This window comes from Abramis brama, assembly GCF_963993115.1.
Source record: "Abramis brama genome assembly, chromosome: 20".
NCBI classification, from domain to species: domain Eukaryota; kingdom Metazoa; phylum Chordata; class Actinopteri; order Cypriniformes; family Leuciscidae; genus Abramis; species Abramis brama.
In genome coordinates this window covers 8666696-8682196 of record NC_139982.1, presented here as the reverse complement: position 1 = coordinate 8682196, position 15501 = coordinate 8666696, and the positions used below count along the sequence as shown (strand labels likewise).

At 37.8% G+C, this 15501-nt stretch overlaps 1 protein-coding gene across 1 annotated transcript; it reads right to left on the bottom strand.

The window, feature by feature from the left end:
- Positions 1–26: 26 nt before the first annotated feature.
- LOC311071484 (uncharacterized protein) lies at positions 27–8909 on the bottom strand. The gene is made up of 17 exons (XM_084095881.1): positions 8108–8909; positions 7483–7733; positions 7270–7378; positions 7099–7179; positions 6482–6883; positions 6024–6256; positions 5759–5937; positions 4855–4948; positions 4525–4760; positions 4046–4160; positions 3384–3501; positions 3200–3291; positions 2928–3045; positions 2720–2821; positions 2474–2647; positions 826–1002; positions 27–328 (listed from the first exon to the last, which is right to left on the bottom strand). The coding sequence occupies exons 2-17, from the start codon at positions 7561–7563 to the stop codon at positions 123–125; spliced, it is 2517 nt and encodes an 838-aa protein (XP_083952007.1). The 5' UTR covers positions 7564–7733; positions 8108–8909; the 3' UTR covers positions 27–122.
- Positions 8910–15501: the final 6592 nt, after the last annotated feature.

Here is a 15501-nt window from a genome sequence, read left to right as displayed (position 1 = left end):
AAAAACAACAGACACAGTAGCCTGAATTATTTCTGAAAAATATTTAATTTCCAGACTAGAACTCAAAAGTCTGATTTTGGGAAGATGATGAATCCAATGCTTCCAATGTTTGTGCTAAAACTTTAAAACTCTTCTTCAGAAAGTTCTGGACTGCTGTTGTCCTCACTCTCCTCTTCAACATCTTCCTCCAGCAAGAAGGAAGGGTCTGTGTTGACACTGCCATAGGTGCTGGTGACTGCTGCAATTTTCTGCTGGAGAATCTGCCGCTTGTGTAAGATACAGCAGTAGAGCCCCCTGTGTCCCTCTTCGGTCAGCTCTCTAGGCGGATCTTGAGGTAAAAAGTGAAAAGAAAGTTGACATTGATAATTAAGCAGCATTCCATAAAAACAAAACAAAAAATAACAGCTAAGTATTGTTATTTTTTTGAAGCAATATTTACAGGAAACTATTCTTTTATTCTTTATTTATTTCTTTATTTCAAGGATAGCCCCTTGAGATGTACCATCTCATTTTCAAGGGGGTCCTTACAATCATAACGAACAATACAAGATAATAAAGAGTAAATATTAAAGATAATTTCAAACACATAAGCACAAAGACATACACACACTCACATACCCACACACTCTCCAACAATGCTCCCCGAAACTAGCCCCCATGAATAAATAAGTAAATAAAAATAAAAAAATAAAAATTACAAAAAAATAAGATCCCTCTGCGAAAAATAGTAGACATTTGTACACATAAGCATACAAACTATAACATCCTGGTTAGTGGCATCACCATATTTTTGCACATTAGATAAAAAACATTTATCATACATACTATGGATCTTGATGTCCTCTTTAGTCTCCCGAAGAAGACTATCCAGTTTGTCCAATGTTTTTTTTAGATGTTGATAATGCTGAGTCATCTCCTTTACGATTATTATCTTCTCCTCCTCCATGCGCCTGACCAGCATGACTTGATCAAACAGTCGCCTCTTCAAGCGGAGACTCACCACTATTTTTGAAAATAAAAGTGGAGGACAAAAAAAAATTAAACTCTAACAAACAACATATTCAGCTTTACATCTAGCACAGTGTTCTTCACTAGTCATTTTGAGCACCTTGAGAATAAAATTGATGAAGAACTTTATAAAATGTATAAGGGTAGTAATATAGACAATATCCTAACTGTATCATCCCTTAAGTATGCATATAATAATGCAGCCAATACACAATTGAAAACAATTGAAACATCACACTAAAATATAACAAAGTTAAAGAAATGCTCATTTAAGAATATTATTATTATTATTATTATTATTATTATTATTATTATTATTATTATTATTATTATTATTATTATTATTATATATATATATATATATATATATATATATATATATATATATTTTTTTTTATTATTATTATTAAAGACATTGAATGATGGTGGATATCTAATTGGTAGGCAGAGTTTATTTCATGCTTGGGTTGGATTTTGCTATTTCAAAATAGATATGGCTTTCTTCTTAAATATGTTGGGCTACTGCAGCTTTTTACTGGGTGGCAGTGTTTAATTGCTGAGTGTTATTACTTGTATTACAGTTTTTTTCGATTGCTAAACGACAGTGAGCACAACTGGAGCTACATGTGCAAAACTCTAACTACAGTCTGCACTACCAACAGTCACCTGAGCTAAACAGTTCACATCAGCTGCAAAACTCACTCAGAGCAACACAACTCTTAACACATGGCTCAAAACCGGCTCAGGGCAGCCAAACACTATGCACAACCCTCACTGAGATAGCACACACTGTCACTCAGAACACACACTAGCATCAAACACCAATACAGAAAATACAAATCAAACACCAATAGAGAAGTGTTTTCTCTCTTGCTAGGGGGCGCTTGTCTGAAGTTTAAAATCATTGGTTACCCGTAAGCCAATCACATAACGTTTGGTTATGGCGTGTGTTATGCGCATGCTCAGCCGCATCTAACTTCCACTGTAAACATGTATGATGCGAAAACAAAACCATCGAGCGAAATACCGGAGTAAACATGGCTGTGAACGACTTTTGCAGATTATGTGAAGTAAATCTACGCATCCACGGTACAATCAGCATCTACGTCACCCCTCTCAGCCCGCCCTCTGTTCGTTGATTGGCCCGGCCGTCCGAAGGCCGCTGGAAAACTGAAAGATAAGCTGCTATCTCAGACTGACTACAGAAGCGAAATGAAATTGAGCGGAAGTAGGAAGTCTGACGTAGTCAGGCTAGGGATAAGTGTGTAGAGTTTTAAAAACTGTTCAACCAATGAAAAATGAACTAGAGTTTGGTCCACATGAACTGCTGCTGTGCAGACTGTAGTTAGAGTTTTGCACATGTGACTCCAGTTGTGCTCACTGTTGTTTAGCAATCAAAAAAAAACTAACAATCAACTGGATTTTGTGAATTTAAAAAAGCACAAAAATACAAGACATTAATTACCATCTCCTTGTGCTTCCCAAGGCAGAATAAAATCATCAGAGAGACTGCATGCTGCTTCGGTGTCAATTTTGTCCTCACAGCCAGGAATGGTGTTGTACAGCACTATCTTCTCTCTGAGTGTCTTTTTGAGCTCACCAAGTCTTCTCCGTTTGCGTTGCCTTGTTTGGTTACTGTCTGTAAGTAAAAAAATAAATAAAATTAAATTAAAATTACAACATGCAAGTTGAGTGATGTAGTATCAAATACCATTTTGTCGATACAGATCATGCTTCTTTCTTCGGATGGAAAAAATAATCTCATCGATTTCACTCTGGAGCTCTTCCTGCCTACTGTGAGTCCTGTGTCTCTCTTGAAAACCAGAAATAAGCAAAGTCGACCATTACAGAAAACACAGTATCATTACAAAAATGTAGAAAAATATATATGGAAATGTATACACCAGCGTGTTACATACCAGTGGCTGCCCATTGCTTGACATCACACACCCACCGATCAGCATCCTCCAAAGAGATGTGTAACTCCTGCTTGAGACTCTCAAGATTGGCTGCTTCCATTTCTGCTCTCTGTGTAGTCTATTTAAAAAGATAAAAAAATTACAGAAAACATAGTTATCACTGCAAAATTAACCACAAATGCCCCCGAAAAAAATGCAGGGGAGAGCGCGATCACAGTCATAGTGTCTCCAGGGCCCAGAAAACACCTTAACATGCAGTCTAGGATTCTTACTTTGACAAATCTTTTCGCCAGTGTCTTGTGGAGACTCTCCACCTTCCTATTGTTCCATCCCATGGCAAGCACAGTTATCATATCTCCTCTGCCTATAAAAAAAACAACAAAAAACAATAAGAACAAATCAATGGTACAATCTAGCATTGTGTCAAACACAAGGGTTAACCCTTTTTCAACCAACCTGACTTGGTCATGTACTTTGTAGTAAGAGCTGCCCTTGAAAGGAAGCTATTGACCTGTTCCACCTCTTCACCAACAGTATTTCCTGCACCCTCCTGGCTTCTACCGCCCCACCTAACCTGCTCCAAAGAATAAGATCAAGACCTTTATCATACAAATCTTATTAGTTTGTGTATCATCAATTGAATTTGGTGCCATGAGCAAATTTTGATATGTTCAATATGTGAAAATATAAAATGTTCTGAGGTAGGATAACTATGAAAGAAAAGCTTTCACAACTGCAATTGTGCAGTTAGAACTTTTGGAAGGGATCAGGAAGCATATCCTACAAACAACCCTGCTGTTAAACCAGAATGATCAGTACTGTTGTAAAAGTGTTGATATTAATGATATTAATGTTAATTATATTTAAAAAGTCCATAAGCATTGTGTGTGTGGGTGTAATATATATACACCGATAGAGATATATCCATATCCACACACACACACACACACACACACACACACACACACACACACACTAAATAAATGTTTTTAAACTTGTCCTTGAGGATACCCAGCACTAAACATTTTGTATATCTCACTTATATGACAGTTTCTCACTTTTTTATATGTTTCTAAAAAACTTAACATTAAAACGTAAACTTAGCTTGCACACAGTACCTCACATTTGCCAGTGTGAGCCTTGGCATGCATTACAGATAGAAAAGGCTTCATCGTGGTAAGGGGTTGGAGCTCAGAAAACTTTTCTGCCATCTTTTCTAAATAAGGCCAGTACCTGTAATGGAAAAATTTGCAAAACTGGTAATGAGACAAACCAGGATCTAAATGACTAGTACAATTCCTGTAACCAATCAAATAACACTATGACATGTCAGTATGTAGTCATATGTATGGTAATGTGTTGTATCAGTACTGATAAGGTAGTAGCCATATTCATTTTCTAATTCCATAATATATATATATATATATATATATATATATATATATATATATATATATATATATATATATATATATATATATATATATATAATGTGTGATTTTTAGTTAGTCATGGTGTTATTCCCATGCATTACATATATTAATAAAGGTAAAACATCAGTACAAACTTCAGTTATCACTTGGCAATGGCTATCTACCTGCAAGCAATGTCCATACAAAAGAATGTTGCATTTGCAGCTTGTGCCAGCTCCTTCTGCAGGAACAATGGGTAGGCATATATTTCACCACGGTAGTGGTTCAAGCCTTGCAGCAAAATTCCATGTCTGCACACAGCTATTTCAAGGCCCTCTTCATCCACCTTGGCCCTGGACTTCTGTGCTACTTCTCTGCCTGCTGTAAATGTTGCCGGTCCGCAAACATCATGACCTGTCCTCTGAAAGTAGAAAAAATATGTTACATGTAATCCCAGGACAAGAAAAAATAAAATTAAACAAAAAGAAGGGTTATGGAGTTAAATAAATCCTTACACTTAACATTTGGCTTCTAATTTGGTCAACAAAGGCAGATACTTTGCCATCTTGTGCAATGAACAGTCCATCAAAAAGAGATGGTTCTTCTGTCCTGTTAAATAAGAGGAATTCATCACCAAGTCAACACAATTACATAAAAATGATTAAACGTTGCATTCACCTAAATTAATATGACAATTAACCATAAACGTGACAAACATTTTAGTCTGTATGAATTACATTTGATCTTGAACACTGTGTTTAGAGTATTTGTCCTGTGGAAATTAATACTGTAATTTGGCATTAACTTGTGTAAGAAATAAAAAACATACTGTTTAAAGTACAGAAATAAATAACGTTATTTTTGTTTGTGTCTTCAGGCTACAGAAGGGAGACAAAGTTCTTGAACAATTTACCAGGTTGCTTTCATAGAACTGTAATATCATAAGCTTGTTTAAAACAGTGCTATATCTTTCAAAACACTTTTTAAATTGTAAAAGCATTTACGTTTAAATTGTAAAAGCATTTACGTTTAAATGTGAAGCAATCACACATTTGACACATTTTGTTACTTTCCATGAATTTCAAATAAAAGTATAATTATATAATAATAATAATAATAATAATAATAATAATAATAAGCCAAAAAACATTATGTTGAAGAAATGTTTAGATGTCACAAAATGATTGTTATTTTTTACAGCAATAAGGTGAAGTATAGTTTCTCTATAAATAACTATCAGTCCATCCAACCAATAGCTATACTTGCTTTTCCTTTGGTCATGGCATGGGGGGTCTAGAGCCCATCACATCTAGCACTGGGTGACAGGTGAGATGCAGCATGGACACAAAAAGACCACTGCACCACCCTATATCCAAAAAAAATAAATAAAAAAAAATAAATAAAATCCACTTCACTTACCCTTTGGACTTCTTGAACCGGTAATGTTTTCTATTACCGTCTGCAGATATAGCAAGCATGTCTGGTGTACATGCTGGGCATTTAAAGGGCTCCATCAGGCACAGATCTTCTTTCTTAAAATTGCAGAAGGCAAACTCTCGAAAGACTCTGTGGAAGGTATCACCGCAAATACTACCCGTCTGGAAAGAAGGATGGCATTATTTTGGTTAATAAAAGATTTTAAAGTCTGGAATTCAAACACTTTGGAAATGAAAACAGCCCTTACCCGACCAGTGCAAAGACATCGATGTTCAAGCATTCTGAGAAATGCTTGTTGGGATAAAGCTGGGCTGGCTAATTTCATCTGCTCAAATGATGTGAACAGATCAAACTTAAACAGCATTTGGCAGCTGGTGGTTGCTGGCCAGTATCTGTATTGAAGCAAGTCACTAATCCCAGGAGTCCATTTGGAAGAGCAAAGTGGACAGCTTATACAAGGCAGACACAGGTGGTATGGACCTTAAAACAAACATGTGTTTACTATTTGACCTGCTTTCCTGGGATAATTATGAAGTCTTGGTTTGGACCACAGGAACAGATTTGCATTGGTGGAGGAATTGGAAGCATACACACTGCAGTAAATCAAATTTCAGAAAGTAATATCAGTAATGCCTACACATTTAAGTAAAAAAAATTAAATAAAAGGAAACTGCAGAGGGCACCTACTACATTATATGAACATACCTTGTTCACGGAGTTGATATTGGCCCCTTTCATCAACCACCACTACGGATGTTGGTGGAATAGGTTTTAAAAAACCATCAAACATCGCTTCCCTATCATGGAAAACATTTTTTCTGTGGATCTCGATGTCACATGATGAACAGAAAAACTGATTTCCTGAGGGAACACAGTCTAGGCATCGGACAACAGCATCAACAGTTTTGCATTGTTGACAGCAATGCTGGGTTACTGTCTCTGCAGCCAACATGCAATTCAAGATCTCTGGCATTGCAGCCCTGAATTTCTTTTCAGAGATGACCTGTCTTTTGGTCCATGCAGACATGGTGGGTGTCTCTTCTACTTCCACTGATGCAGAGACAGCGACAGAAGTTAACAGGTGTTTTAGCCTCTGAAGATTTTGATCTAAATTAATAAAAAATAAAAGGATAATAATAAGGAAAAAGCCAGTTGCAATAATGCATTTTAATAAAGCAAATTAGCAATTTCTTATATGGTTTTGTCACTTCATATGCATGATAGGAATGGGAATTACATACTTTAATAGTTACCTATATGTGACATTTTAAATTTAAATAGAAAAGCTGAAATTATTTAGGCTTTCAATTCAATATGCTTACCAAGACTTGGTACCTCTTGCGGAATATCATTCATTTGCACCTCCTCAACCTCTGAGATCTCCCTAGTGCCGGCAGGTTTAACTGCAAACACACGTAATGATATAGAAAACATCACTGCTGACCAAAAGCTTAGACACTTGTGAACAACAGTATGCAGTATATTTTACTGACCAGATCGTTTCTTCTGAACACGTTGTGGTAGGATGTACCCATGCTGGTCTCTCTTTCTCCAGGAAACATTGGAGACTTCAGTTCCCTTTTTTTTCCTTTTCTTTTTAGTCTGCAAGTAAAAACTAAATGATAAATTTTGGGGAAGCATTTGCAGAGGCGTTTTCTTTTAAATTTAGGTAAATAACATGATAGAGAAATAATGAAATATTTTACTTTTTGGGTTTCCAACTCATCAGCCATGGTTTTTGCTGCTTCCAGCCATTCATTAAATTGTTGTAATGACTCTGATGCCATTTGTAGATGTTTTTAAATAGAAATAATTGAAGGATAAAGTAAAAACATAAAAAAACAAAAAAAAAAACAGGAAAGCGAGAAATAGAGAGAGAGGAGGAAAAAGAAACTGGCTCTTAAAAGAACCGATTGATTTGTAAAATATTTCAGTGATAAAGGATGGGTACAAAAGCCTGAAAACAAACAGATGAGATGATTAGACAAAAGAAACCAGGGCTCTGTAAGAGTGGGCACGGACTGGTCCTTGTCAACCTGTGCGTGCCTATAAATCTGAATGCACTAGTGCAGTGGTTCTCAAACCTGTCCTGGCGTACCCCCAACACTGCACGTTTTCTTTCTCTCCCTAATCAAACACACCTGACTCACCTGACTCATCAGCTCATTAACCCATGTAATAATGAGCTGATGAGTCAGGTGAGTTTGATTAGGGAGAGAAAGCAAACGTGCAGTGTTGGGTGTGCCAGGACAGGTTTGAGAACCACTGCACTAGTGGGTATTATTAAATAAATTTTATTTTGCATGTGAAGTGGGGGCACTTAATATTCACCAATATTATTGATCTGCCTGCATTGGCACCATTATGAGAACTGAACTGATCTGGATAATGGCATCACTGTTTTCTCCAGAGCGGCTATATAAATAAACTAAATTAATATGTTTTTTTTTTTTTTGAAACAATCTGTATTATAAAAAGCAATATATAAATAAAGGTTACTTGACTTGTGGCTATAACCTAAAATAGGCAATAACAATGACTGTACAATGAACAATTGATTCCGTCAACCGATTTTGCCATTACTGCATTTTTTTAATTCTTTAAAATGTTATATACCAAGCTGAATTGATACCCTGAATTTAAATCATTTGGATAGCAGCTAGCTGTAAAACTGTTGTGACCTCATACTATTTATTTGTATAATGCTGAAACTACCTTTTTCTCTAAGAGAAAACATTTAACGTTACAGTTTTGGATACATTAGGCTGAAATTATTTGTCAATATGACAGAAATTGCAGATTATGCATGTGAAATAGCAACATGCTGCTAGCGATGAAGCTAACGTTAGCTAACTTAGTAGGTCGCAATGAAATAACGTAACGTTAACAGTTACTTTCTTAAAGAGTAAAATGGCAATCGCAACTGATTTGTAACCCAGACGTCAAAATGCACTCATTTAGTTCCACATAAATTACAAAAAACACATACAACTACTTATAAATATTAAAAAAAACAACAGCATACTTAAAATTCACACCTTACCTGGGACTGTCAGGGAAAAACCTGGCCACGCCGCCGCCTTCTTCGTCTTCTTCTTCTTCTTCCTCCTTTTGGTTCATTGATTTTTTATTTTTTATTTTTTATTTTTTTATTCAGCGCCACACGAATGTGGTCAAATGATGATATGTTAAAAACTTTAGCTGAACTGAAAAAAAAAATCAATATAAAAATGCTGAAAAAGTTTTAAAATCACTACATATGTCACGGTTTTATCATCTGTGGTGTTTTTTTTAAATCATCGTTTTTTTTTACTTTGTTGTTACAAAAGGTTTATCTTAAGTTATTTAAAAAAAAAAGGATAATAGTTTAATTATTTTGATGTGGTCCTTTACTTTCCAATACGTTTTTTTGAAGAAGAAAAGCACATCAAATACATAAAATTATATAGCCTAAATAAATTTAGGCCTACACATCTCAGTTTTCTGTATAAACCTCAAGTAAATGCAAAAATAAAACAAATACTATTTTGATTGGTAATGACGGTCAAACGCCATTTCATTACACACGATACCGTCATTATTAAAAGGAGCGCTAGAGGGCGGTTAACTTTAAAACGTAAGTATAGGTCGTAATAAGCTGCTTGCACATACGACCTTGATGGTCGTTTTTTGTACGAGGACAGTCTCCCTTAATGATAGGTGTGTGTGTGTGTGTGTGTTTACAAAGAGTGTTACATATACATCTGAGATTGCATGTCATGCCAAATCTTCTCATTAATCCTGGCAAAGATGTACAATAAATGCAAATGCGAAAGGAAGACACAATCATTATCAGTAATAACAAATATATTTGCTTTTGCAGGCTGAATATTTTTGTGCTGCATTCATAACAAATGTCCCCTTACATAACATGAATAAACATGAATAATAAACTTACCTCATTTATAGCGCTGGCCACTGCCATCTCTAGATGACTATCATCAACGTGGTTGCGTCTTTTCACGTTGTGTTCTTTGCAAAATCTGCGAACACTCCTTGCAGAGCATTTTTGTACACCCGTTTGGGATAGATGCGCATAAATATTTTCATTAGTCATATGATCATCAATCATGTTGACGATCACATCTGCGTGCCTTGCTAAAGATACCATTGTAATAATTTTGCCTTGTAATAATTAATAATCTTTGCTCCCCCTGCCGTTGACCTTTGCAAATGCTGATGAAAAAAGGTAGCTCCGTCGTGGAAAATGTAGCTTTTTAAGATTTAGTTTATTTCCTTTTTCACAATTTAGTTTTAAGAAGTAAGATTGAGAAACGAAATATAGGAAAATGGGTAACACTTTAAAATACGGATCCTTCATTAATGAATAACTACACAGGAACAAATGAGTAACACAATATTAACAATCTAGTAACTACAATTAACTAACAAGTAACTCTGATTAACGAATTAGTAAGTAATAGCACACAGATTTAAGTGGTAGTTCACTATTAACTAATCAATAACTACTATTTTTTAATACTTCCCAGAGAACTACTGAATTTTTTTACAGATTTAAGTGGTAGTTCACTAATAACTAATCAATAACTACTATTTTTCAATACTTCCCAGAGAAATAATGAAAAAAATTCACAATTCATGCAAAACTAATTAATAACTAATGCAGGACAAATTACTAGCACTAGATTAACATTACTGCTAGATACTGTACACTAATTATAAATATGTAATAGCGTAGCAGACTTATGATTTGGGAAAGCTGTCAATAATTAGCCTATGCACTGCTGTCTTTTAGAGAACTATTCATAAACTAAATAATTTTTAAGAATTGTTTTTATAAATGCACTTGTCTGGAACACTTACCCTGTGGCCGACTTTCCGGCATTCCTCTGGACTGGCTTTGAATAACTAGACTCATCATGGTGAGTACTGGAACATACTGAGTCATCAGCCATCCAAATACCAATTATTTTATTATAGCTTGAGTCATTTGAGACACTTGAGTCATTACTAGTTAGTTAACATGATCTTCACTTTAGAATACGGATCCAAATAATTAGTAGTTCCTATAGGGGTATGTAGTAACACTTGAGTCATTACTAGTTAGTTAACATGATCTTCACTTTAGAATACGGATCCAAATAATTAGTAGTTCCTATAGAGGTATGTAGTAACACTTGAGTCATTACTAGTTAGTTAACATGATCTTCACTTTAGAATACGGATCCAAATAAATTGTAAGTCCTATAAAAGTATGCATTAACACTTGAGTCATTACTAGTTATCATGATTCCATGCTGTAGTTACTAATGAAGAGCCAACCCGAAAGGGTAGAATCATCTAATCATTCACAGGATATATATACATACACATATTTATATATATATATATATATATATATATATATATATATATATATATATATATATATATATATATATATATATACATATGAACAAAGAGACATACATAAAAACAATTTTGAGAGGTAGGTTAAATAATAAAATAACTGGTATTTGGATGGCTGATGACTCAGTATGTTCCAGTACTCACCATGATGAGTCTAGTTATTCAAAGCCAGTCCAGAGGAATGCCGGAAAATCGACCACAGGGTAAGTGTTCCAGACAAGTGCATTTATAAAAACAATTCTTAAAAATTATTTAGTTTATGAATAGTTCTCTAAAAGACAGCAGTGCATAGGCTAATTATTGACAGCTTTCCCAAATCATAAGTCTGCTACGCTACTACATATTGATAATTAGTGTACAGTATCTAGCAGTAATGTTAATCTAGTGCTAGTAATTTTTCCTGCATTAGTTATTAAGTTTTGCATGAATTGTGAATTTTTTTCATTATTTCTCTGGGAAGTATTAAAAAATTGTAGTTATTGATTAGTTATTAGTGAACTACCACTTAAATCTGTAAAAAATTCAGTAGTTCTCTGTGAAGTATTAAAAAAATAGTAGTTATTGATTAGTTAATAGTGAACTACCACTTAAATCTGTGTGCTATTACTTACTAATTCATTAATCAGAGTTTCTTGTTAGTTAACTGTAGTTACTAGATTGTTAACATTGTGTTACTCATTTGTTCCTGTGTAGTTATTCATTAACGAAGGATCCGTATTTTAAAGTGTTACCAGTAAAAGTCCTGCAAAAGTATGTAAGTATCATCAGGAAAATGTATATAATGTATTAAAAGTAAAAGTACTCAATGCTGAAAAATCGTCACGTTTTAGAAAGTGTAAAGGATCCAAACAGTTGTGTGTTTAATGGTCTAATCATTTCAGCTGGACTTATAGGACTAACCTAACCCTAACCCTAACCCTAACCCTAACCCTAACCCTAACCCCGCCTCAGAGGAGGGTGTCTAGTGTTTAAAGTGCCGAAACACCCGATGAGCCTGAGGTACACTACTGATGAGCCTGAGGTACACTACTGATGAGCCTGAGGTACACTACTGATGAGCCTGAGGTACACTACTGACGAGCCTGAGATACACTACTGATGAGCCTGAGGTACACTACTGATGAGCCTGAGGTACACTACTGATGAGCCTGAGGTACACTACTGATGAGCCTGAGATACACTACTGATGAGCCTGAGGTACACTACTGATGAGCCTGAGGTACACTACTGATGAGCCTGAGGTACACTACTGACGAGCCTGAGATACACTACTGATGAGCCTGAGGTACACTACTGATGAGCCTGAGGTACACTACTGACGAGCCTGAGGTACACTACTGACGAGCCTGAGATACACTACTGACGAGCCTGAGGTACACTACTGATGAGCCTGAGGTACACTACTGATGAGCCTGAGGTACACTACTGATGAGCCTGAGGTACACTACTGATGAGCCTGAGGTACACTACTGATGAGCCTGAGGTACACTACTGATGAGCCTGAGGTACACTACTGATGAGCCTGAGGTACACTGATGATGAGCCTGAGGTACACTACTGATGAGCCTGAGGAACACTACTGATGAGCCTGAGGTACACTACTGATGAGCCTGAGGTACACTACTGATGAGCCTGAGGTACACTACTGATGAGCCTGAGGTACACTACTGATGAGCCTGAGGAACACTACTGATGAGCCTGAGGTACACTGATGATGAGCCTGAGGAACACTACTGATGAGCCTGAGGAACACTACTGATGAGCCTGAGGTACACTACTGATGAGCCTGAGGTACACTACTGATGAGCCTGAGGTACACTACTGATGAGCCTGAGGTACACTACTGATGAGCCTGAGGTACACTACTGATGAGCCTGAGGTACACTGATGATGAGCCTGAGGAACACTACTGATGAGCCTGAGGAACACTACTGATGAGCCTGAGGTACACTACTGATGAGCCTGAGGTACACTACTGATGAGCCTGAGGTACACTACTGATGAGCCTGAGGTACACTACTGATGAGCCTGAGGTACACTACTGATGAGCCTGAGGAACACTACTGATGAGCCTGAGGTACACTACTGATGAGCCTGAGGTACACTACTGATGAGCCTGAGGTACACTACTGATGAGCCTGAGGTACACTACTGATGAGCCTGAGGTACACTACTGATGAGCCTGAGGAACACTACTGATGAGCCTGAGGTACACTGATGATGAGCCTGAGGTACACTACTGATGAGCCTGAGATACACTACTGATGAGCCTGAGGTACACTACTGATGAGCCTGAGGTACACTACTGATGAGCCTGAGGTACACTACTGATGAGCCTGAGGTACACTACTGATGAGCCTGAGGTACACTACTGATGAGCCTGAGGTACACTACTGATGAGCCTGAGGTACACTGATGATGAGCCTGAGGAACACTACTGATGAGCCTGAGGAACACTACTGATGAGCCTGAGGTACACTACTGATGAGCCTGAGGTACACTACTGATGAGCCTGAGGTACACTACTGATGAGCCTGATGTACACTACTGATGAGCCTGAGGTACACTGATGATGAGCCTGAGGAACACTACTGATGAGCCTGAGGAACACTACTGATGAGCCTGAGGTACACTACTGATGAGCCTGAGGTACACTACTGATGAGCCTGAGGTACACTACTGATGAGCCTGAGGTACACTACTGATGAGCCTGATGTACACTACTGATGAGCCTGAGGTACACTACTGATGAGCCTGAGGTACACTGATGATGAGCCTGAGGAACACTACTGATGAGCCTGAGGTACACTACTGATGAGCCTGAGGTACACTACTGATGAGCCTGAGGTACACTACTGATGAGCCTGAGGTACACTACTGATGAGCCTGAGGTACACTACTGATGAGCCTGATGTACACTACTGATGATGAGCCTGAGGTACACTGATGATGAGCCTGAGGTACACTACTGATGAGCCTGAGGTACACTACTGATGAGCCTGAGGTACACTACTGATGAGCCTGAGGTACACTACTGATGAGCCTGAGGTACACTGATGATGAGCCTGAGGAACACTACTGATGAGCCTGAGGAACACTACTGATGAGCCTGAGGTACACTACTGATGAGCCTGAGGTACACTACTGATGAGCCTGAGGTACACTACTGATGAGCCTGAGGTACACTACTGATGAGCCTGAGGTACACTACTGATGAGCCTGAGGTACACTACTGATGAGCCTGAGGTACACTACTGATGAGCCTGAGGAACACTACTGATGAGCCTGAGGAACACTACTGATGAGCCTGAGGAACACTACTGATGAGCCTGAGGTACACTACTGATGAGCCTGAGGTACACTACTGATGAGCCTGAGGTACACTACTGATGAGCCTGAGGTACACTACTGATGAGCCTGAGGTACACTACTGATGAGCCTGAGGTACACTACTGACGAGCCTGAGATACACTACTGATGAGCCTGAGGTACACTACTGATGAGCCTGAGGTACACTACTGATGAGCCTGAGGTACACTACTGACGAGCCTGAGGTACACTACTGATGAGCCTGAGGTACACTACTGACGAGCCTGAGGTACACTACTGACGAGCCTGAGGTACACTACTGACGAGCCTGAGGTACACTACTGATGAGCCTGAGGTACACTACTGATGAGCCTGAGGTACACTACTGACGAGCCTGAGGTACACTACTGATGAGCCTGAGGAACACTACTGATGAGCCTGAGGTACACTACTGATGAGCCTGAGGTACACTACTGATGAGCCTGAGGTACACTACTGATGAGCCTGAGGTACACTACTGATGAGCCTGAGGTACACTACTGATGAGCCTGAGGAACACTACTGATGAGCCTGAGGTACACTGATGATGAGCCTGAGGTACACTACTGATGAGCCTGAGGAACACTACTGATGAGCCTGAGGTACACTACTGATGAGCCTGAGGTACACTACTGATGAGCCTGAGGTACACTACTGATGAGCCTGAGGTACACTACTGATGAGCCTGAGGTACACTACTGATGAGCCTGAGGTACACTGATGATGAGCCTGAGGTACACTACTGATGAGAGTGTCTTGAATATTTCCCTCACACATTCCTTGGGGGAGTAGGGAATGGATTTCTATACAGATTATACCTAAAAGACTTTAGTTTCTGCATTTAATATTTCTAATATTTAATATTTTAATGAGAAATTGTGATTTGGGGTTATTAAACACATGAAGTTGCAGCAAAGTGAAAATCACAGTTGACAGCGCTACTCTTCAGCACAATGGCAACCACAGAG

Bases quoted from the DNA above. Each gene is read 5' to 3' on its own strand.
- LOC311071484 (XM_084095881.1), bottom strand. From the start codon at position 7,563: ATGGCATCAGAGTCATTACAACAATTTAATGAATGGCTGGAAGCAGCA. The intron at 7,379-7,482 runs GTAAAATATTTC...TTTTACTTGCAG, and splicing joins ATGAGTTGGAAACCCAAAAA to ACTAAAAAGAAAAGGAAAAA. The intron at 5,938-6,023 runs GTAAGGGCTGTT...CCTTCTTTCCAG, and splicing joins GATGTCTTTGCACTGGTCGG to ACGGGTAGTATTTGCGGTGA.